The sequence below is a fragment of the Hevea brasiliensis genome, chromosome 3 (assembly GCF_030052815.1).
Source record: "Hevea brasiliensis isolate MT/VB/25A 57/8 chromosome 3, ASM3005281v1, whole genome shotgun sequence".
In the NCBI taxonomy this organism is placed as follows: Eukaryota; Viridiplantae; Streptophyta; class Magnoliopsida; order Malpighiales; family Euphorbiaceae; genus Hevea; species Hevea brasiliensis.
The window spans coordinates 95,233,583-95,258,460 of record NC_079495.1 but is presented as its reverse complement, the minus strand read 5'-3'; the positions used below and the strand labels follow the sequence as shown (position 1 = coordinate 95,258,460).

Below are 24,878 nucleotides of genomic sequence, written 5' to 3'. Positions count from 1 at the left end.
GTAATTAAAACCCTTTGAGATCTATGATTAATTTTGGAACTCCAAAAAGGTTATCAACCTATCTCTAGATCAGATTTCTTATGTTTAAAATCTTGATTTTCCAATACTAACCTTCACTTCTCAATTCTTTAATTAGTATCTTAGATCATAGCTAGGTGGGCACCAACACATAGTATGCATTAAGAACACTAGAGATTGAATCAAAGAACAAAATGCAATTTTATTAAATAAAACTCAATATATATCCATAATAAAAGTCAAGAATGCTACTTTCTAAATTCCAGAATTTAAGGAGTTACTCACTCATGGTGAGTTTAACAAACATAATATAATAAAAGTAAAAGCACATAAAACCAATATGAAGACTAAAAATAAAAGAACCGAGGGAGGATTCTACAACTGTGGACTTGCAGAACTTTGGCTGAGAAGCCTATACTTAGCATTGATGTGATCCTTCTTCTAGATGGCTAGGGTTCCTCAAGAAGGCTTCTCTTAAATCTCTTCCCTTTGTGTGTATGAAGTCAGATTCCAAAACTCCCTCTTTTATGTTTTCTCACGGCCTCCATTTATATTAGGTGTCCTAGGGTTAAGCTTTAGAGTCTGAAGGGCATTAGAAGTCCAATTGGTGTGACAAAATATGAGTTGGAATCGAATTAAGAAAGTTGTTGGAATGTAGTACACAGCCCATGTGTCATTACATGACCTGAAGCGTGTAAGTTTCTGGAGCTGATGGCCTTTTTTTGGATGGGGGGCAGTAAGTTACATGAGACTTGGAGGCTTACACAGGTCAGCTTATATGGCCCGTGTACTTGTGCATGCTCCATTTACTTCTTCAAGCCTTAGCAACAGAAAGTTACAAGAGTCTCTAAAGGTTACACAGCCCAAGTTACACAAGTCATGTACTGTGGCTTTCTTTGCACTTCTTCAAGTTTCGCTAGGCAGGAAGTTACATGGGTCTAGGGCTATATTTACACGACCTGTGTAAAGTGTATCAGCAACTTGCCTTGCTTTTAAGTTTTTCTAAGCTTCCTTCTTTGTTTTTATGCCTTGAATTTCCATCAGAACACCTAAAATATATTCAGAAAATATAGATTTTAGTATGGATCAGTGAAATTTGCAAAAAATAATGAAATTATCAAATATATATGCAATTACCTATCTAAATGCCATTAAATATTGTATAATTATGCTTAAAAATATCTATATAATACAAGTGTATCATGGTGTGGTGGACTTTACTTTCTTAGCAAAAGGAGAAAATTGTGAAGGGGCCACCTTTTGTTTTTGGATGAACCAAAAACAAGCTAAACACCTATAAAAGATAGTGTTAGAAGTAAATGCATATAAAGAAACAGAAATAAAGTGAATGAGTTACCTAGTGGAATTTGAGCTCTTATAGATTCTTAGAACCTACAAGTCTGCTAACTGTGAAAGGCGAGAGTAGTAGAGGTAGGGAAAGACACTAAACACTACTGACCTATCTCATAGAGCCTGGAGTCACTGTAAGAGTGGAGAATGATCTGGTCCTAGGAGAAAGAAGCTTTGGTTCCATCAATCGAGTTATAGGAACATGTTGGGGATGGGATGCCCTGAATTAATCCAAATTGTCGAGACCAAAGAGAAGGCATATACAGCTCCAACCCTAGGTGAGTTACTCCTAGCAGAGTACTAAAGGTAGCACTAGTATGTAAAGGCCTTACAACAGTAAAAGTGGCCCAAGTGCAGATAGCAGTCTCACTAGATGGTGCATCACTTCAATTCAACCACTGGGGTTGCTGAAGTAGAGAAAAATCCTCTAAAGAGTCAAAGGGCATAAAGTCATCATAGCCTTTGGGAGATAGGCCAAGGAAGAACTGTATCACCTAATCAATACTCCACCATAGGTAAAGGACACAACTCAAGACCCAAGGACTTTAATCAAAGGAGCTAGAGGAGAACTCGATAGTTAAGGGAAATAGGAGAAAAACCACAACTGAACCACCTAGAAACTCCCATTCACCTTACTCAAGGGAGCATCGAGAGTCATCTTGCCAGTGCCTGATAAATGGAGCCAAGAACCATACTCCTTAATGCACACTCACCCCCTATGGCTATAAAATGAGCCAAATGAAGGAGCTCAATAAAAGGCCGGCCACATGCAGAACAAAATAGGTACTTAGATAGAAGGCACCAAATAAAGGTGATGTGGTTAGCAGTGATGGTACATATCCTGACAGAGATCTAATCAGCATAATAAGTAAACTTCCCCTTATGTAGATATTTTGACTTAGGCTTTATAATCAAACTAAAGGCATCATCACGGGTCACTAGTAGACCCATCAACATGTAAATGTAACGCCCTCAACGTAGGTAGTACGTACATTCTACTGTTCCGACAACTAATGTCTATTCGGACAGTTAGAATGTTTGGAACTACACTTAGACTATAGTGAGGAGACATAAATTGATGAAATAAATGTTAAGAAAATATAGAAAAATAATTTTGGGACTTAATTAAAGGTTCATTTAGGTAAAAATGACATTAAAGATGTTAAAGAAAATTTAAAAGAATAAAATAATTAACATAAATTAAAAGTATACTTATCACCAATATTATAGTTCCCTTGATCTTCTCTAAAAGTATTTGGAGACTGGTCATTAACCTTGATACATAAGTATTTGCAGCCAATATGCTATCAGCCAATTAATACTATTATAGGGATTCTTATATTCATAAATTGTGGGAGGTGTCTAAAACAATATTATAGTTCTGTTTCTTAGCTTTCCAAAATATTATGGTTCATCACAATTGAATTTCTCTAGCGGATGATAAGCTTAAAACATCATTCTGGATTCATTGGTCAATTGTGCAAATTTCCAGAATTGGTATGCTGGCTTAACCTTATTAATTGACTTAGTTCTTTTAATTTCTGGGTTTTGGTCAAATTACCAATTTTGTAGGTCTATGTCTTATTGAAATTTTGGCACTGATTTCATGTCATTTGGAGTTTCCTGGACCAAGTTATGGTCATTTTACTAATGCTGGTCAAGTTGTGCTTATTTGACAAATTCTGGCTCACTTTTACGTAAATTTCAAGTCTGGCAGTTTTTGTAACCCAAATTGGGCAATCAATTTGACTTAGTAAATAGCATTTTTGGGTTCTATGATCTTCACAAAAGATGTAGCCCTATGTCTAAGCTTTCTAACGGCATAAATTTCAGGTCATTTGGACCTGTTTTGAGTGAGTTATGGTAAAAAGACTGACTACTGTTCATATGGTCAAATTCTGAGTTCTTATGTTAGGCAATTGCAGATTTGGTCATTTTTTTAGATCACTTCTAGGCAGAATTTTGGCATGACCTCTATAGAAAAGTTGGCCTATTTTATCTAGTTTTGCCTCCAATTGGCCTCATACCGATTGGGGTCACACAAATTCAATTATGGCTTAAAATGTACACTGCCCTTAAACACAATTCTCAAACACCAACCAAATGCATATTCACCTTGCTATAAGTTCATTTCTCATACCAAATTCTGAATTGGTATCATACCATAACCATTCATCACATCACACTTTGAGCAGAATATAACAATTCTCAATACACTAAATACAACTCAAAATTACAAAGTCTAATTTCAACAATATGTACACATAACCACACCTAATTGACACATATACTTCCCAATAACATTTACATACACATTCCTCAATCCTTGGTACCATAATTCACCAAACAATTACATGAAATTAAAGCTCTCTTACATACATTAAAGCTACCCATTTGTACATATGTTTCAATTTCCATATTCAATTCACAACCTCACTTCAAATACCCAATTCAAGCATACACATAACATCAAGTTACTAATACATGTAATTGGCCTAATTAACTTCATTACCCATCAATTTCATGTAACAACAACTCAAACTTCTTCAATATCCATGGCTGTCGAAAATAGTACACTTCATTAACTCCTCAAATCCTTCAAATTTCTTCACCATTTAAAACTTCTCAACCTCCATAAAAACTTTAATGAAGCAAGGAAAGGAAAATGGCACTTACCTCTTTTTGGAGTTTGCTAAAACTTCACCTAAACTCTTCTTTCTTTCTTTCAATATGCTGCCCAAGATGTGTAGATAAAGTTTAGTGAAGGAAGTCTTGAATTAAAAGTTGAAAATGATGGTGATTTGAAGCTTTCTTGCAACCGTCCATGGAGGAAGAATGGTGAAGTGTGAATTGGCCATAGAAGGGTGAAATGAAGAAATTAGATGCTGAAGTGGTGAGTGCTGTCCACTTATGGGTATTTATACCCCCATTATCTCCACTAATCATTATTTAATTAACTAAATAAATCAAGTTTCAATATTTCCATTAATCACCCCTTATTTTTCCCTAATTACATTTTATACATAAGTTCATTTTTCATATTATTTGCAAAGTTTAATACCACTTATTTTTAATGGACATTTAGGTCAAAAGCCAACTCTAGGTGTCAAATGACCAAAATGCCCCTCTTCGGGTTGCATTTCTGATTTTTCGGTAACACCGAATTTTGTCGGTTTCTTGATTTTTCGTTTTTCTTAGTACTAATTCATTAATTTTTCTTTGACATTTCTAATGTCAATTACACCTATATAGGCCTTTAATTATGTCTCGAAAATTATTTTCGAGGGTTCCCCGCAGTCCTGGGGTCGGCAATTGCTTTTGCCGTAACTTCCCGGTGCGGTCACCCATCGCTACTATGCCAGCTCGTTTAACCTAGTTTCATTTCCTCCCTTTTATTTTTTCTTAATTTTTTTTTTGTATTTTATTATTATTTATTTCATCATTTTATGCCTTCTCACTATCACTGAAGTGTAGTCCCAAACATCCTGACTTGTCCGAGCAAACATTAGGTCACCGGAGCAGCAGAATGTACAGACTACATAAAGTGAGGGAGTTACAATTCTTCACCTCTAAATAAAATTTCGTCCTTAAAATTATCTGATGTATCTGTTACTTCCTTGCTTCTTCATTTCCTTGTGTTGTTTCGTCAATATCTAGGTTCAGCTCCTCTCTAACCTTCATGGCATACACCCATGGTGTCACCCTAACTTCGGGCCTTTCAACCGTCTCAGAAATAGCCTTTTGTGAAATCTCGCTGCCTCGATCACTGACTCTCACTGGATACTGTGTCCCATCATTGATACGCATCATCTTGGAGTAGTGACACAACACCCTCCAGGTTCTATTCTGACCAATTCTCATACTTACTTTTCTATTTACTTCTCTTTCCATTCCACAACTTAACTTTAATTATTTCATTCCTCAGTCTTATCTTCCTCCTTGACTCGACTGTCGAGTCAAAATTTAGCACCGCTTATCACCCCTAAGAAATCCGCTATACTTCGGTATTACTCTGATTTAGCCCTCTGACCATTCTAGTTAACCCTTTTACTAATATTCGTAACATTTCTTTGTTACATTTGAACCACTATTCAAATTTTCACTTCCACAACTCTTTTATCTATCAATATTCTATAACTTACTTCCTTTTGTCCCGAACTATAACCTTCGATATTCTAACTTTTGACTTTTAAATCCCTAAGTAGGATTTTCAAACTCATTTCTAACAATAAAATTGCCTTAGCATAACTATACTAAAATAGATGCCGCTGCCACATATTCTCATCTTGGTGTACTATCGAGTAGTACGTAGCTCTACACAATAATCTCAAGTTAGTATTGTAATCTGCAGCTTACAGTATAAACATCAAGAATATTGCATAGTTACTACGATACATTCCAATAGATCAAACTTTCCTATATTTTATCCTTTTCGAATTTACTGATATTCGAATCTTATTCTGATTACAATATCTATTCATAATTACTAACTGTAACATCTTTGCCCTCATCTAGAGTAATTCTATTACTGCAACTTACTTTTAGGTCCTCTTGCCTTACATTAAGTAGGCTCGCCAATTAGCTTTATATTTATGATGTAAATATACTATATGTATCAAACATTTGAGCAGTTGTATTTACCAAACCATTGCTCTAATACCACTAAACATGTCACACCCTACCCCTTCGTAAGATGTAACAAGATCCCGCAGTATACCTAATGAATTACCGTACTTTACTTACCGATAACTCATTAAATATTCTACAAGAGATTTTAAAACAATTTTCGTTCATTTTAAAAGTGGTGGATAAAGTTTTAACAAATATTAAAAACCTTTATTTGACACTAAGTCATAAATTAAATTTTTGGATATTTAAAATCTCCGTAATTTTTATAAAAATTTCGGCAGAGTGCCATCTATATTTTTGAGAAGACAGTTCTTCAAAACCTACAAAGAAACACACTTCCAATATTTTTGCTCAACCATAACTCCATTTCAAATCATTTCTCAACACAATTCAATCTCAAAAATGTATAAATCATTTGTATCAACTATCTTAATTCATTTTCAACCCAAACTCGTCATAAAGGAAACCATAAATAAATTCAAATTCAAGAAGAAATTAAATAGTACATTCATTAAAGCACTAAAATTAATATTACAAATAATTTTCATTTCAATTACACACTACAATAACATTACAAAAGTTTTTGTATAACTACTCAATTAATTTATATACATATAATTATATGCATACAACAAAATCTATATACAAAGGTATACTTATGATATACTTGGAGCTAGTCCCAATGTGTCTTCAAGGAAGCTTACTCAACTGCTCTATGCTCTTTTCATCTCATGACAAGATGTAAAGCTATCGAGTAGTGAACTCAATGGTACACAACTATAATTTAAAATGTAATACAATATACATTGACAAAATTATATTAATTAATTTGGAAGTCTCAAATTCAACAAAATTCTAAAAGTCAAAATCTTCATGCCAATAATATAAATCATTTGTTAAAATGACTTTGAGCAAGAAATTCAATTTATCAAATCACAACTGGACATTTAAAGTAATTCTAGCAATTATGGAAATAAAGATTAATTCCAATAAAATCAATTATGCTTAAATCCCATTTGAAATCGAAATTCTTTACTATTCAAAAACCATTCTTTTTCTCACTAACTATGCAAGACTAATTCGCAAGGGCCATCTTCGGGACGATTCTAACTCCCTATGGTAGGGGAGGTCGAACCAGTACAAGAATTAATGCTCAAACACTCAAGTGAAGAAGGTAGCCCTTCAGTTGTCAATTTTACAAGCTTTGGACATTCCTTGTTAGAGAGGAGTTTGAGAGAGCTCAAACTTCGCAATGGTCTTTTGTCTTATGACAAAGACATTAGTTCCTTGCAATTATGGATGTACAAAGCCTTGAGCTCAGGAAGATGAGGCCTTTTGGGAAATGATACCAGATTTTCTATGTTGGAGATGATGAGGGAGTAAAGAGAGCTGGTATTGGGTACTGCCCTTAATAATGTTCCATCACTATATGAATCTAATGCTAAACATTGAAGATGTTGTGTGCTCTATTGATGGGAGGGTAGTCAACAATTCACAATTGCTATCTCCAGTTTTTGTGGGGAAAAATTTTGGGGTAGTCCTTTTAGCTTGGGGTAGTTTACTTTTTTTAATTCTACTAATTTTGAGAGAGAAAATTTTTCCCCTTCAAATATTGTTACTTCATTCCGCCTTCCGTGCTAGGATTATCAATAAGCACCAAGGACTCAGAGATGGAGTTACAGAAGCACCTTTAATGCATTACACTTTTAATCATCGAATTTCTAGCTTATCAAAGATATCGTGCTACTTTTTAGCTTGGGATACCACAAATCTTTAGCCTAAGTAGGGAAGGATATTGCATGTTTGGCCATGCCTCCAACTCCTGCAATCCTTTGACGTTGCGTGCCTCCAGATGGGGTAACTGCCTAAGAGTGAGAGTTATGGATTTTGTGCAATGTTTTAATGCTGCAGTGACCAAATTCGGGCGCCCATCTCTCATCCAAGTTGGGAATCTAGTGCCCTTGTAGTTCCAAAGTTGGAGCTCCTTGATATTCGAGTGAGGTAGCAAGGCTTCAAGGATCCTTTCTTCAGCTGCTTCATCATATGAATTGAAGTCTCCGTTGCTCCATTCAAATATCAATTTCTGAAGGCTCTCCTTCTCACTCGCTTTAGCCTCCTTTGCATTAATCGCATTTTCAAGCATTGAAATATGCAATGTTCCTCTGAGATATGCCATGTCCTTTAACTCTTCAATTCCATATCCAGTCTTACAGCCAATTTACAAGTATGGTTAGACTGGTCAAAAGCGGAATATTAAATATGAACCCATAGTCCCTTGCCCATTGTTGTTGACTGACAATCCTTTTTGGAGTCCGCATTATCCGAGCCATTATTTTATCTAACACATAAACAAAAACGAATGGGCATATAAATAAATTTGAAACAATTTATTACAAATATCTTACAATCAGTAAAATGAAAGCATTAATCCCTGTTACATTTACATGCATAAAATGAAAACTTTGACATAAAATTACTTTGAGAATAAGAAAAATACAATTGGATGGTTTGTTTAATACATTACTATTTTAAAAGAGTAACATAATTAACTAATGGTGTTTTTTCGCACTAGACAATTATTTTTTTTGTGTCCTTGTTCACGACAGAGCGAACAATGGATATTAGATGTCTCCCAAACTTTTCTATTCACACTCCAATCCATTTCATTCTTCATTCTTGAGGATTTTGGTTTTCCTTTAAACCTTTTCCATGTCGTTCGCACAAGAATTGGATCATTGTCTATTGGCCAATCATCATGATGTCCAAGTGCATGAAACTGCCACTCATAGCACTTAAGTGTTTGCTCTGAAGGAACGGAAGCGTGAAAAACACAAGTTTATACCATTGAATTCAAAAATTTTCACCTAGGGTCACATGCATCATGCAAGATTTATTTTTATCTATTTGATTTCAATGATAAACAACATATTAAAACTCTTTTAATATGTTTTTGGATCTGTATTTGCTATTTAAGATTTTAAAATTAATCGATTAATTTTAGAACCTTAGATTAAATCAAGAACGATTACACTAACCTCTTGATGCAATCGCAATGTCCGCGCTTTGAGATTCGCCTTCGTGACACCGATGTTGTCCCTCTAGCTTGTCCACACTAAGAACACCTATGGAAGCCCTTGAACAGCTTCTAAAGCTTTTTCTATTAATTAGAAATTCAAGTTCTACCTTTTAAGAGATTAGAGATAAACAGACACTAGAAACAATTTCTAGTGTTCTTAATTCAAGAGATTGATGGCTAATCTCTTTGAATTGATGAGAGATAAAGAAGAATAGATGAAGAGCCTCAAAATGGCGTGACAAAGGAGAGGAGTGGCTGCTAGTTGTTTTTCTTTTTATAACAACACTTAAATAGCTAGGTTAACACATTAAACCCTTGCCACATGTCACCCTTTGATTAGCTCTAGGTTTAAGTGACCCAATCACATTGTGCCAAGTGTCAAACCTATATTTAATCTTGATTTTAATCATCTCACATGATTAAAAAACATTTGGCAAGCTTATGTGTAATCCCATGTGTCACCATCTCATGGTGCCACGTGTCACACTGTGAAATGACCAAAATGCCCCTGTGTCTTAATTTTAAGTTCTTAACCCAAAATAATTATTTTTCTTCTTCTAATTAATTTATATCAAATATAAATTAATTAATTAATCTCTATTAATTAATTTCTCATTAATTAAAATCATATTTAAACACTTTAAATATAAATTTAATTTATACTACACATCCAATAATCTAGATTTGGTTTCAAGTCATGCTAGGACTTTGCAATCTAATTGCAAACCAAACCTATTTAATTAATCAATTAAACTCTTTAATTAATTAATTAAATCATATTTAATTAGGTGATAACTTGTGTATGTGTGTGACTTACTAGGCTCATCACTAATTGGCAATGAGACATGATATCAACTCTTAATATCATCAAAACTCTTTCTTACCATAAATGATTTCTCTAAATCATTTTATGAACCTCATAGACCATGGTTAACACCTAGCATAGCATGCCATGGCCACCCAATTAGTAATAAGATTTACCTTAAATGAACCTATAATCATATGTTACCATGCACTAGAATCTCTCACAAAATCCCAACTCAAGCCGAGTCATGGTTTATGTCAAACTACATTTGATATGAATATTATGTTCTCTTTTAATTCCAGTTCTTGATTAAAAAGATTTTTCTCATCATAAACTCTTTTCTGAATAAATCTATCTGTCTTGGCCAGGAACTTGAAACATCAAGAACAATTAAATGAACATAGGATTTTATCTCTATTTACTTAGAGGAACAGATTCCATCTTGATTAACACCTGCCTCCATATATAACTAGTAGGAGCCAACACATGCCCATATACCCATACACAAGACAAGTATGAAAGCAGATCAAACTCAAACTACCTATATACAAGATAACTGTGCTATCTCAGTCTAAAGATTATATGCATCGATATGATTTATGACAAAACATTGACAAGAGTAAACTCCATGTGCTTGTCATAAGTGTCACCGTTCGCCTACTTATCATTTATAAGTGCCTATCATGTTTGTTATATGGCATGAGACTCACCATTCCATCTTATTTATATCTCATATAAATAACTTGGGAACAAACATGAATACAATCTTTCTGGATAAGTCATGTCCTTATTATGAAGTATCCTCGATTGTGAACCTATTTATGATACTTTGTGCTAGAAATATTGTCACTCATATTCTTAATAACTTAAGAATAATATTTCTAACAAAATATCAATGGACCTTTTCTATTACACATAAATATATTATGTAAACAGAAAAGTGGAAATGCCTTTATTAATAAAAATATGTACAAGATACATACTAAATGATATGCTCTAGGGCATACTACTAACATGCTCCAACATATAATAATTTGAAACATATTGCTCATAATTAATTGATTTTGATTGGCATGCTGCTATGACATGGGAACATGGAATGCGTATCTCTTGAAACTTCCCACACGTGCATGTCCTTTCATGAAGTCTGATAATATGCTTCTTCCCAGATGTACCCTTCCAAACTTCAAATTCACCACAATCACGATTAAACAACCTAACATTAAGTGAGTTTGCTTCATTTAAATTTTCACCTAAAATTTGATGACATGCTGGGGTTAAGTTGAAGCCCTGTAGCAGCTGTTCATGAAATGTCATGCGGCGCGTATCAAAATGTTCAACACACTAGAAAAATATTTTCTCTGCCATTGCAGTTATTGGTAATGCACGAATCTCCTTCAGCGTTCCATTAACTGACTCAATGGTATTGGTTGTCATGCTGCCATACCTTTTCCCTCCATCATGAGAACATGTCCATTTTTCCAAAGATATCTTTTTGGCCCATTCAAACGTGTCTGGATGCTCAATCTTGATTGTGTTCATGGCCTCATAATTTTTTTTTTCTGAATTTGGTGAGCTGTTACAAAATAAATGTAACATGTAATTACTTTGTGACATTGAAACTTCAATTAACATTACCATATAAATACTAATCTTCTAAAAACTAACCTGCCTTTCGAAGAGCTTCTTTCATGTTAGTATTTTTGAACTTCGTGTTATAATTGCTAAATATGTGTCTTAAACAATATCGATGATGTCCATCAGGAGGCCACCACCAATCTTGCTGCATTGCCTTTTTAATGCCAATATGCCTATTTGATATAACACAAATATCAAAACGATTAGTCAAAAACACCCGTAAACAAGACATGAACCAATCCTAATTCCTTGTGTTTTCACAATCAACTGTTGCCCAAGCAATGGAAAAAATATGGTTATTGCCATCCAATGCTGTAGCACAAAATAAACACCCTTTGTACTTTCCATATAAAAAAGTTGAGTCTATGAAAATAACAGGGTGACAGTGCTTGAAACCTTCAATTGTTTATTTCAATGCCCAAAAAATTCTGTTTAAAACCCGATAATCGGGTTGTAATTTATTATTAACAAATAGAGGGTCATCTTCAATTAAAAACGCAGAATCAAGGTTGTGTTTGCACAAAGCAAGCATGAATTGCCGCAATCTTGTAAAAAATTCCTCCCAACCACCAAAGATCTTCACAATTGCATCGTGTCTAGCCTTCCATCTCTTCCGATAACTCGGCATATATCCAACCTTATCTTTGATTTCTGCTTGCAACGCAGATATCTTCACATTTGGTTTTTCTCGTGCAATTGCAAGGATGAATTTAGATATAAATCTGCTATCCAATTGCTTATGGTCTTGTGAGATTGATGATTAACACATGTATGGGGTCCGTTATATCGAGTAACTTTCCATATATCAGATCCTTCCTAACGAGACGCACGCATTCTCCACTTACAATTGCTCTTTCTATCTTTGCACCTGATAGCATATGTTCTGCTCTTTGTCTCTTCATAACAAAACTCATTGTGCCTAAGTAAATGATATTCTTTGGCAGCTTTTTGGACAGCTTCTCTAGAAGGGAATATCATTCCAACTTCAAACTCATTCGACGGATCCCACATTGAACAACATTGTGGTTTTGACCATGGATCAACTATTTACATACATTAAAAAAAATGGAATTGACATTTTCTGATTAAAAAAAAAAGTATTATTTTAATAAAGCATGACAATAGCTATAAATTAAAATTTACATACATTATTATAAAAAACATTTATTTTCTATTAAATTAAATTAAATTAAATATTTATATAAATGGGTTCAGGTGTCAGATACCAACCCAATAAAATCCGAACACTAATGCAATCCATTAATAATATTAATTTAACTAAGTCGAACTCGTCCCAAATCCCATCCTATTATGATTTGGTCTTATACACAACCCGCTAAAGTTTCAGCCCATTGCCATCTATAAGGATGACAAAGGATTTTCATTGGAATTTTTATAAAGAAGAATTGCTACAACTACTTCCATAGGGATGGTTGGGTTGAGCAATTCTAATTAAATATTCAAAAAAATAAACATTGTATTTTTTTTATTCATTACATTAAACTATTGTATTTTTTTTAAATTAAAAATTACCGGACATATAATTACTATAATTTTAATTTTTAGGCAGGACTTTGGTTTGAATTTTCTATGAATTTTTTGAGAAAGTTAAACTATTATTTTTGGTTTATGTAAATTTTTTTAATTACGATATGTAACTATTTTATTTAATAAAATTAAAATTATGTATAATTACTATATATTTTTTATATTTCAATTTTTTTATCATCTATTGAATATTTTCCTAATTGTATAATTTATATTATATTTTCTTATAATTTATGTAAATTTTTTAAATCACAATATTCAATTAGTTTTTTTAAAAATAAAAATTACCTATAATTACTATACTTTTATTTTCGTGCATTATTTATATTTCAAAATTTTTATTTTATTCTTATATATTTTCTTAATTGTATAACTTATATTACATTTTCCTACATTTAAATAATGTAATATATTATTAACTCATTTTTCTATGAAATTTTTTATGATCTTAAAATAATAATTTAGGTTTTTATAAATTTTAGCTTTATGCAAACTTTTTATTAAACATATCAAAATGTTATATTTTAATATGAAAAAATAAAATTTAATAAACTATGCACTTAATCTTCGAACAAAATCTATGATTTTTCTAATTTTTTATTTTTTAAACATTTGATGTTTCATCAACAACATTTTAAAATATTTTGTTAATAATACACGTTATGTTAATAATATTATTTTCTAATTTTGTTATGTACCTGTTAACTTTATTTCTCTCTTACACTCTTTACAATTACAATGTCAAATTAAATTTCTAAAATAATCTATATATTATTTTCAGGTTAGCTATAACCTACTCAAGTATTCAAATAATTAAATAACATATAACACTAAAAATTCATATAAAACTATATCCCTAAATATTAATAATATCACAAAAACCTACTTCATATCATAACACATGCATGCATGCATACTTACAAAAATAATTTTATCAACTTTCTCTAATAATAAAAACATTTAACACTCAAATATTTTAATATGTTACAAGTAAATAGGTGATCTAACTAACAAAATACATATCTTAAATTTTTAAGAATAAAAAATCGGCACAAACAATTTTTCCAAACTTCACTGTGCTATTCAAACTAAGAACCACCTAAATCTTTTTTCCTTCTACAACTGCAGCTCCTCTTGTTGTTGCTGGTCTACCAAGCAGAAACTGTCCCTCAGCTCCACTAATTTTACACCAACAAAAGAGAAAATGAGAAGAAGAGATCGATGATCAACACTGAAGAAGAAGAGAGATATGAGTTCGCCGTGTGCAAAGGGATAAACGAGGGTGTGTATATAGAACTCAACGCCAATAATATTAGTGTCCCACGCCCCGCCCTCTCTGCAAAGATTCGTGTGGAGTGACTTGAGCTCGCGCCATTGATAATGGCATTCCAACACCTGCACGCCATTTATAATGGCGTCCCAACAGCGTCCCATGGACTGTCCCATCCCTCTCTGTAAGATTCGCTATGTGGAGTGACTTGAGCTCTGCACGCCATTTATAATGGCGTCCGCTTCGCTTGATGTGATTACCTGCAGAGATTCTGTCGCCGACTTCGACGCTTGTATGAATAGCATCCCACCTCGTGACGTTGGTTTGAATGGCGTCCTGACTTTGGACGCTATTTTGAATGGTGTCCCGTCTGTCCAGCCATCCACGTCACCACTTCTCACCCCGTTTCAGTAAATTCTGTAATCTATAGCCTATCTTGATAAAATTTATGCCTTCACTATCCTAGTGCTAAATTCTCCCATTATATATATATTTTTTGAAAGATGAAAAAGAAAAGTGAAAAAGACAAGAAAATTATAAAAAAGTTAATAATAAAATAATAGGCTTTGATATATATTATATTAACCACAATTAAATATTCTCTTAATGGAATTAACATATCACAGTACTGTAATATTGGTGGTGCAGAAAAGATAAGGGACCACAGTAATGGAAACATCGCTGTTGACTCATACCATAGATACAAGGTATATATTTATTTGACTTTAAATTAAAATTTTATAATTATGAAAACAACAACCACTAAGGCTTTAGGATATGTTCCTCTTTTTAAGTTGTGCACTAGCTACTTGCCACTTTTCTAAAAGTAATTGATTTTGTGTTCAGGAAGATGTGGCTATAATGAAGGGCCTAGGTTTTGATGCTTACAGATTTTCCATTTCATGGTCTAGACTGTTTCCGCGTAAGTATTCATCATTCTAGCTTTAGAGAGAGAGCTAGTGTCCTTATTCTTTCTAAAGATTCTCACCTTCCATTAATTTTAATGAAATTTTCCATTTCATGGTCTCTCTCTCTCTCTCTCTCTCTCTTTAAATTCTACATATTAATTTTAGGTGGCCATCTTAGTGGAGGCATAAATACAAAAGGAATTCATTACTACAACAATCTCATCAATGAACTCTTAGCTAATGGTCAGTTTCTATCCCTTTCTCCCTACCGTCTTTTCTTTATGTTTTCCCTCTCATTTAGGACATTTTTTGTGCACATCCATATAGACTATAGAGTAGTTGGCGGGTAACATTCTATACAATAGATATTAATACATATAATAATAGACCTTGATGTAACATTAATTATTTATTACTATATCATGAAGGAATCCAACCTTTTGTGACGTTATTCCACTGGGATCTTCCTCAAGCTCTTGAAGATGAATATGGTGGTCTTTTAAGCTCCAAAATTGTGTAAGTAACTGATGGGAAATCATATGCATTCAACATATATATCCTTAATTAATTAATTGTTCAATTATTCCATGTATAGGGATGATTTTCGTGATTATGCGGAGTTATGCTTTAAAACCTTTGGTGATAGAGAGAAGCGCTGGATAACTTTGAATGAGCCATTAACTGTTGCTGATGATGCTTATGCAACTGGTAAAAAAGCACCTGGGAGATGTTCCGACTGGCTCCCTTATAACGGCAATGGTGGCGATTCAAGTACTGAGCCATATATAGTAGCTCATCATCAACTTCTTGCTCATGCAGCTGCAGTTCAAGTGTACAAGGACAAGTACCAGGTTCATTTAATCATGCATTTTCTTTTCTTTATTCCCTATTTATTAGAATTTTTTCATTATTTCTTGTTATTTTCTTTTCTTTATGCATGTAGATGTCTCAAATGGGTCAAATAAGAATTACTCTAAATTGTCGATGGATTTTACCCTTGACTAACTCAAGTAGAGACTTTAGTGCAGCATCCCGAGCCATTTCTTTCCAATATGATTGGTATATATAAATTTTGCGTTCCTTTTTTCAGTACTTACAGTCAGGAGTATGCTCGAACTAGATTACTGGCATCGAAATTAAATCCCCTTCTTCTAAATGTATGAATTTTGAAGGTTTATGGAACCACTGAAGTCTGGTACGTATCCAGCTGATATGGTTGCTCATGTGGGGAAACGATTGCCTAAATTTTCTAAGGAGGAATCGTTAATGGTGAAAGGATCTTTTGATTTCATTGGACTAAACTATTATACTTCAAAATATGGTTTTGATGTTCCTTGCAAAACTGAATACTTAAGCTACACCACTGACTCTTGTGCTCAGTCTACAGGTAAGAAACTCCTTCATTCACGTTTTTATATTTCTTTCCATTGTTAACAAATTTTCTGCCTTGTTCATTTCTGATACAAAGTAATTTGATGCATCAGCCCAGCGAAATGGGATTCCCATTGGTCCTGCGGTATGATTTAATGCACATATAAAACATTACAGCATGTAGATTCAAGTTGTATATTTCATGGGTTGCGGTTTCTCATACTATAAATGAATTTGCAGACAGGATCAGATTGGCCTTATGTGTATCCAAGAGGAATTCAAGATAATTTGCTCTACACCAAGAACAAGTTTAATGATCCAATAATTTACATTACTGAGAATGTTACGATATCAAGATCAATCAGCTACAATAATAGGATCTTTATTATTATCATCATTATTATTTGTTTAATTTAGCTTTGATTGCAATTGAAGTTTCTTGAATTTGAAACTTCATGATTCTCGAGACGACTTTGGTACCATTAAGTTATATGAAATGCTTATTTTAAGAGGACAAATGTGTTTTTGCTTTTAGACTCACAAGTTATAATTTATAATTCTTTTTTTCAGGAGTTAGTGAGCTTGATACTGATTGGATAATTGTAGAGGATGACTATAGAATCTGTTACTTCAATGATCATCTTTCATTCGTCCAGAAAGCAATTAAGTGAGTGATACACAATTTTATTTATTTATTTTTTTCCCAATGACATAAATGTATAATTGGTGTAATGACTCATGAGGATAAAATTAATGATTTGAACAGGAGTGGCGTGAAAATAAAGGGATACTTTGGATGTTGAATACCATACCAAACTTGAGCAATGATCAATATCATCTTCTTTATGACAGCAAATTCTACCACATTTACTAAGCTTCTTCAAAGCATCTCCAAAAAAATTCAAAAGCCATAAAAGCAAGCTTCTCCATTTCCCTCCAACACTTTCCATTTCAAATAAAGATCAAGGTAATCAAGTTGTAGTTCCCATAGGTTATTGTTCAACGCTTTTCGCAGACAAATCACTGCACAATAGCTTGGGCCCGACCAAGAGATCCTTCCTCTCAATCCCTGAATGTATGGTTGCCTTGAGCGCATGTCTGACGTCTTCTTGGACTCCACTGTATCTCTATGCCTTTAACCAGCCTGACTGAATCTTTAGCTTTAGAACCAGACTTCCAAATACCCAAACCAATAGTGGGGATGGTGTGGCCACTCAATAGCCCAAATGAATCAATCTTTTGACCAGAGCATGATTAACCTTTTAATATATATCTATCTACACACACACACACACACACTTTGTTCTATCCTATTTTTCTCACAAAAAAAGAGCATGATTAATTTAAGTTTAAATAAGGATTACTCCCTCTTTAGCTTATCAAGAGAACATAATAGCTTCCCTTTCTATTTCGAGAGAAATGTCAAGTGTGGGTAGGACAGATGTTCCAAACGCAATAAAGTTTAGCATTTTTTTTTTTTTTTCAATAGGCCTATTTTATTGGTTTTCACCTTTAAATTCTTATCATATTTTCCTTGTTTTGATACTTTCTTTCCTTTACAGTAGAAACCCAATATCGTAAACATCAAATAAATTACACGAATTAATTAGAGAAAGAAGATAACCCAACAAACGCGATATTTAATTACAGCAAACATGAAACCCAGGAAACACATCAAACATGATCAGAGTTTTCTCATTCTAAGTTTGATAAGACCAAAGACAAAAATTACCCAGTAGAAACCCATTAAACATGATTGAAGTTTTCTCATTTTACACAAACTCAGTGACATGAAATTTTAAAATACCCAACAAGAAAAATCCTTCTAACAAATCCTCAATATTAAACAATGGAGAATGGAATCAAAGTATTATTCCTAAAATATTTACCTATTGAGTGCTGAATTGAAAACCAAGGAACTTGAGAACGATGGTTGGGCTCATGCACGATCGGGAACGGTGACTTGTGATGGCAACAGCACTAGTGAGGTCGTCAGATATGGCAAGAGGCAACAGCTCCTTACTGCCGAGAAGGAGAGGAAGATGTGTGTTGAGGGGAATAAAATAAAATGTAGCCGTGAAGATTTGTGATTTTAAGTTTTAAAATCCTAAGTTTCCGATATGTTTCCAATGAATTGATCCGTTGGAAATTCCGTCGATTAATCCGTTGGAAATTCCATCGATTAATCTGTTGCTATTCCTATGAATTGATACCCGTCACTAAACCGTTTGCAAGTTTATTGCTGATTGAAATTTTTTCTAATGGATTAAATCCGTCACAAATTCCATCTCTGAAAGCCACTATTTTTTTTGTAGTGTTGGATGAACACTTTGCCTCTTGGGGCACTTTGGAACCATCAAAACTTGAACTTGAAGGTGATTGACTCCTGGAGCTTCTATGAATTATGGTTATAAAGAGGATTTGAGGGTTTTGAGCCCTTACTGAGGAACTCGGCTAGGAATTTATAAGATCTGTTCTTGGAACTTTGAAGATCTTCTAATGATCTTCTAGAAAATAAATTTGAATAGCTTGAACACTTCCTACAAGGACTGAGAGCAATTATTCCAATTCTCAAAGGCTTATCTCCTAAAGTCTATAAATTTGTAAGTTTTAATCAAATTTTAATCAACCTAGATCAATTTTAAGATCTTATACTTATAACTAATTTCTGATTGACTTAGGGCTATTATGATCATTGAAATAAAAACTGAAAAATTAAAACTATTATAAATCAACCAATGAGTTTTAATTTAATAATATTAGAGTCATTTTTAAAACTATCAGATTTCGAGATTTAATTCAAAGGAAGCCAATTGTACTAAAAAAAATTAAATTAAATTTTTAAAAAATATCATAACAGAATTAATAATGGATAATTCATATATGCTTATTGAAAACTAATAATATATCACTCATGTTTTTAGCAAATTATATTATATGTTGAATATATATCAAACTAAACAAAATAAAAAAATGTATAAAATTATATGATCATGATAGTTTGTAATGAATTTTTGATAATTCATATATGCTTATTGAGAACTAATAAAACTATCATACTGTATAAAAGTTTGTGTTTTGTTTATAATTTTCTTTCAATCATTTTCAATTTTATGCGTATTTCTTCGACAAATTAGTTATTTTTTTATTTACTTTAAAATTTGATATTTAATTTACATGTATTGCCTTATTTGAATTATATTCATATTGAACATAAAATTATATAACCAAAAAGATAACTAATATATACAATTTAAAATTATGCATATTTTATATAACAAACTTTAAAGCAATTGATTAAAATGAAGAGAATATTCTTTATTTTACATGTGAACAAAAATGTGAGGGTAGAATAAGAGTTAATTTTACCCATAATCCCTCAATTTAGCTAGTTGTATTAATAAAATCCCTTAACTTTATTATATCATAAAAATTTTTAAATTTAATTTAAATATCATTAAAATCCCTGCAACCTGCTATTATAGGTTTTCATATTAACTTATTATCAAATTTCACTTATTGTTTCTCAACTTTGATAAATATATCAGACACATTCCTCATCTTTAATTTATCTCACAAAAATTTTTAAACTTTAATTTAATATATAAATAACTTTAATTTAAAATGTACTAAACAATAGTTATGATTGAATATATTATTTTGCTAATTTAATAAATAAAGATAAAAACTATATATAATAATGATCTATATAAAAAAAATTAAATTATTAATACTTAATTAAGGTTTACACATCTCAAATCAAAGTAAAATAATTATGTGCTATTAATTTTTTTTTCTTACATTAAAATAAATCAAAGGAATTAAGATAAATTAGACATTAATTTTTTAGATATTAACTTAAAATCGAATTAAAAATAATATATGTTAAAATAATATTTTATATGATAAATTAAATAATTAATTAGTTGTAAATATTTATAAAAATATTAAACTATTTCTAAAAATCTGATTTATTTTAAATAAATCAAAAATAAGTGAAGATTAAAATTTTAAATTGACTATTAAGTTAAGGGATATCTATGATAAACTTATTTAAGTTAAGAGGCAATTAGTGAAATTTAACCATAAATTTACCTGGAAACCTGTAATAATAAGTAAGTCACAGAGATTTTAGTGATACTCGAATTGAAGTTTATAGATTTTTATAATACAAATTGAAGTTGAGGAACGATACTAATATAATCACCTAAATTGAGGGATAACGAGTGAAAGTAACTCCACATAATAAAAAGGAACTTCAGGAAGTCGAAACTAACAAGGAGCCATAGTATTATCTCAAATTCCAAAGGCAGAAAAAACTTCTAAGTTTCAAGGTCTGGGTCAATTGAATCACAAACCTAAGTACCTGGTTGAAGGATATTGCATGTGCTCTAGCGGCTTTAATAACGATGCTCTCAATAGCCATTGATCCTTCCATATTCAAATAGAGGCAAACATAATCCATGTTTGAGAACCTTAGGCCATCAATGAATCCGTACACAAAAGTTAAAGGATAAATTTAAAGTTGAAAGGTCTCAAATTTGAATTTCAGTTAGAGTCGGTCAATTATATAATATATATAGCTGAGGCTAAATTAAAAATCCCTCCGACGTATGGAGCAGTTGGTTGTTCTCATTTTAAACATTTGACCAACGGCAATCCCAACTGAAGTTGTAAGAGGAACAAAAAAAAAAAAAAAGTGGCATAATGGTTAGAACTCTTCCCTTAATTAATTTTGTCTGTTAACATCTAAATAAAAAAATTCTGTAAAATAATGAAATTTAAATTTTATCAATTAAAAATATATGGTTATATGGTTTGATAGATGTGGATATGTTAACTTAAAATACAAGATAGAAATTTAAACTAATACCTGTCAATTAATTTTATATATTAATATCAACTGCTATCTTCCATTAACAATCCAAATATTGTAATTTGTCTTTTATACGTAGAAAGAGATTAAATTTAAGGATAATTAAACTTAGAGGAACTAAATCATCCCATGTCTTCCCCAAACATAAATAGAAAAATAGCTAATTGATGAGCAATCTGACTGCAAATTTATAATGAACAAGCCCATAAACAATTCCAACTACCTCATCAAAAAATGTCAACAACTAACTAGTTTTATTATATAATAAAAAATGTGAAACTCCAATAAATTAATTAAGTGGAAAAATAAATTATGAATTGTACAAAATGTCTGTTGCTAAAGACATAGAGCTGCGGTACTAAGATATTAAATTCATCCTCCAAATCCCATACCCTCAAATAACTGATGATGAAAGGCGAGGGCAGCTACTAAAGGCCTTATTGTTTTAGGATTTTCATAAGCACCTAAAGAGATTCCTATTTTCACTGAATGGACCACAATACCCAACTCCAATACCTGCAGAAAGTTTAAAAATGAATAAAAGTAAGAATAATAAAATAAAAAAAAAAAACATTATGATCAATTACGCAAGCTGTTTTCTATATACATTTTTGGTCCTTTCCAAATAAAATAATAAAATAAAACATATCATGATCAATGAAAATATGGAAAACGGCAAGTGACTTTACCTTGACTTACCCTTTATGAATTGGATAAATTTTGATTAAACATGATACATCGTAAAACAATCACATATAATAAATACCCTTGTATTTAGGAATATACTTTTTAAAAAATATCCTCTAAAATATGTTAAGGAATATGCTTCTATTACTTTTCCTAAGTAAGAATGGAAAAGATTTCTTCCTCTCAAACCATCTCCCTCTCTTCTCTCTTTTCCTTGCTGCTCTTCCTTAATATTCTCTTTTTTTCTATCTACACTCTTTTTCTCTACCATATCTTTACCATACTATTACCCTCTAATTTGAGCGCTGGGTCTTTATGGGGGATCTCCTTAGCGGACCCCTAACTATTTTTTCTTCTCTTGCCAGTTTTTTAAAGTTAAGGTGATGAAAGTGGGACCATATAATGAAACAACAGACCTAGGCTTCATCAAAATAGAATTGATTTTGAAGAACTTTTGCCTCTTAGGGAAACCTGGAACCATCGAAACTTGAAGGTTAATTGACTACCAGGAGGATTTCAGGTGCTGAGCACTTACCGAGGAACTCGGCTAGGAATTTGAGCAAGATTTGCTGGAACTTTAAAGATATATGAATGATCGGCCAAATACAATCAGCCATATAAACGAAAATTCCAGATGAGGTGCATGACCTAGCTAACTTTTTTAATTGGGAATTATTCATGAAGATTATATACATTTTCTATCTCAAGATGGTGAGGCTGGCTGCATCATTGTACCAGGTATGTAAGAATATCAGATAAAAGGGGCTACAAGAAGTGCTTAACTTTATCTTCAAATAGCACCGGGCCACAAGATAACCTGAGTTCACTTCTTGGAATAAAACCATATACAGAATAAATAATCTTCCGGAAGTCGAAAACTAACAAGGAGCGAGAGAATTATCTCAACTTCCAAAGGCATAAAAACACTTATAGTCTCCACGCCATTGTTTCAAGTCTGGTCTATTAAATAGCAACATGATCTAACCAATGAGCAATCAGATAGCAAATTTATAATGAAACAAATTTATAAGCAATTTCAACCATCTAATATCTCATACATTTATATATATATATGCCAAACTCCAATAAATTAATTAAGCGAATAATAAATTCTGAAGATTGTATAAAATGCTCGTTACAGAGTCTTAGGGCTGAGTTATTAAGATATTACGATATGCATAACTTTTTTTCTTTTCTTTTACATATACAGAAAAAGTTTAAGCCCATTTGGCCAAGAGAGACATCAAGCCTGCACCAAGCAGAAGAAAAAGATTAACTCCGAGTTGGAGTTTTCCATTGCCCTGTACTTTAGGATTCATAAAATCAGCGGCAAGAAGATCCACCAATGCCATGTAAATTAAAATTCCGGCCGAAGCTGAATTAAAAATCCCTTCAACAATGAGAGCAGTTGGACTATTCTCATTATACACATTTGATATCCCAATTCCGATTGCAATACCAACTGGGGTTGTAAGAGAGAAGAAAAGTGACATAGAGGCAACAACTCTTCCCTTGAATTTTGCCTGCCAACATCCAAATGCAAAATTCTATCAAATAATGAAATTTAAGTTCTATCAATTAAAAATATGGGGTTCTATAGTTTGATAGATGTGGATATTTTGACTTAAAATACGAGATAGAAATTTAAACTAATACTTGTTAATTAATTTTATATATTAATATCAATTGCTATCTTCCATTTGAAATCTAAATAATGTAATTTGTCTTTTATATGCATAGAGATTAAAAGCTTTCTTTAAAGAATAGAATAATGTGATTGCAAATTTATATGCAATTCCAACTAACTAATATGTAACGTCAACAGCCAAGTACTTTTTCCTCCAAAAAAAAAAAAAAAAAAACTAGTTTTATTCTATAATCAGAAAATTTGTAACTCACTTGGATTGGGATTAGGAAAATTAAATTATAAAAATGCCAAAACTCCAATAAATTAATTAAGTGGATAATAAATTCTGAATTTCACAAAATGTTTTTGCAAAACTTATTGAGTTGAGATATTAAGATATTACCTGAGCAATGCATCCTCCAAGTCCCATACCCTCAAAGAACTGATGAAAGGTGAGGGCAGCTATTAGAGGCCTTATTGTTTTTGGACTTTCAGAAGCACCTAAAGATATTCCTATTATCACAGAATGGACCACAATACCCAACTCCAAAACCTGCAGAAAATTAAATAATAATAATAATAATAATAATAATAAAGTAAAATATCATGATCAATTGGGCTGTTTTCTTCCCTTTACTTATATTTTTTGTCATTGTAAAACTGAACTTTTAAATTTTTTTATGGTAGCATTATTTTGTTTGCATATTGCAAATTTTAATACAAAAAGGCTACCTTTATCAACAAAACTCTCTTACAATAGAGTTTAACCAATATGAATTGTTTAGTTGTTCTTGCCTAGAGCCTATGACACCAAGGCATAAGAGAAAAATAGGGTTGAATTAAAACAAACAGATTGAAAGAAAAAAAACAGACCACGAGTGTAGCTAATCAAATTGATTAGGTAATGTAATGTATTACCATTCTATAAAAACAAACATAAAAGAAATTCAATCAAGAGAATTATTCACTCATTCAAATCAAAATCACCTGTGAAATAACTCGATGGCGAAGAAGCTCAGATGAAGCAGAATTCTCAATCAAAACTGAACCATGTGAATGACCATGAGTTGCATGA

At 32.1% G+C, this 24,878-nt stretch overlaps 2 protein-coding genes across 3 annotated transcripts in view; one reads left to right on the top strand and one right to left on the bottom strand.

Moving 5' to 3' along the window:
• The first annotated feature begins 15,145 nt into the window (after positions 1–15,145).
• Positions 15,146–16,885, top strand: LOC131178693 (beta-glucosidase 16-like). 2 transcript variants are annotated; one of them, XM_058144080.1, is made up of 7 exons: positions 15,146–15,256; positions 15,408–15,485; positions 15,671–15,758; positions 15,838–16,093; positions 16,186–16,301; positions 16,415–16,629; positions 16,727–16,885. In XM_058144080.1, the coding sequence occupies exons 1-7, from the start codon at positions 15,196–15,198 to the stop codon at positions 16,762–16,764; spliced, it is 852 nt and encodes a 283-aa protein (XP_058000063.1). In that variant the 5' UTR covers positions 15,146–15,195; the 3' UTR covers positions 16,765–16,885. The 2 variants fall into 2 exon arrangements, with proteins under 2 accessions (XP_058000063.1, XP_058000062.1); XM_058144079.1 differs by having other exon boundaries at positions 16,415–16,862.
• A 6,381-nt stretch (positions 16,886–23,266) lies between these two features.
• Positions 23,267–24,878, bottom strand: part of LOC110648187 (zinc transporter 8-like) — a 59,282-nt gene continuing 57,670 nt past the window's right edge. The window contains exons 2-4 of the mRNA XM_058143363.1: positions 24,791–24,877; positions 24,207–24,356; positions 23,267–23,699 (exon numbers count right to left, since the gene is read on the bottom strand). Of these exons, the coding sequence (XP_057999346.1) occupies positions 23,394–23,699; positions 24,207–24,356; positions 24,791–24,877 (543 nt within the window). The 3' untranslated portion in view covers positions 23,267–23,393. The remainder of the gene's footprint in view (positions 23,700–24,206; positions 24,357–24,790; position 24,878) is intronic.

Bases quoted from the DNA above. Each gene is read 5' to 3' on its own strand.
- LOC131178693 (XM_058144079.1), top strand. From the start codon at position 15,196: ATGAAGGGCCTAGGTTTTGATGCTTACAGATTTTCCATTTCATGGTCT. The intron at 15,257-15,407 runs GTAAGTATTCAT...TATTAATTTTAG, and splicing joins ATGGTCTAGACTGTTTCCGC to GTGGCCATCTTAGTGGAGGC. The intron at 16,094-16,185 runs GTTCATTTAATC...TTATGCATGTAG, and splicing joins TGTACAAGGACAAGTACCAG to ATGTCTCAAATGGGTCAAAT.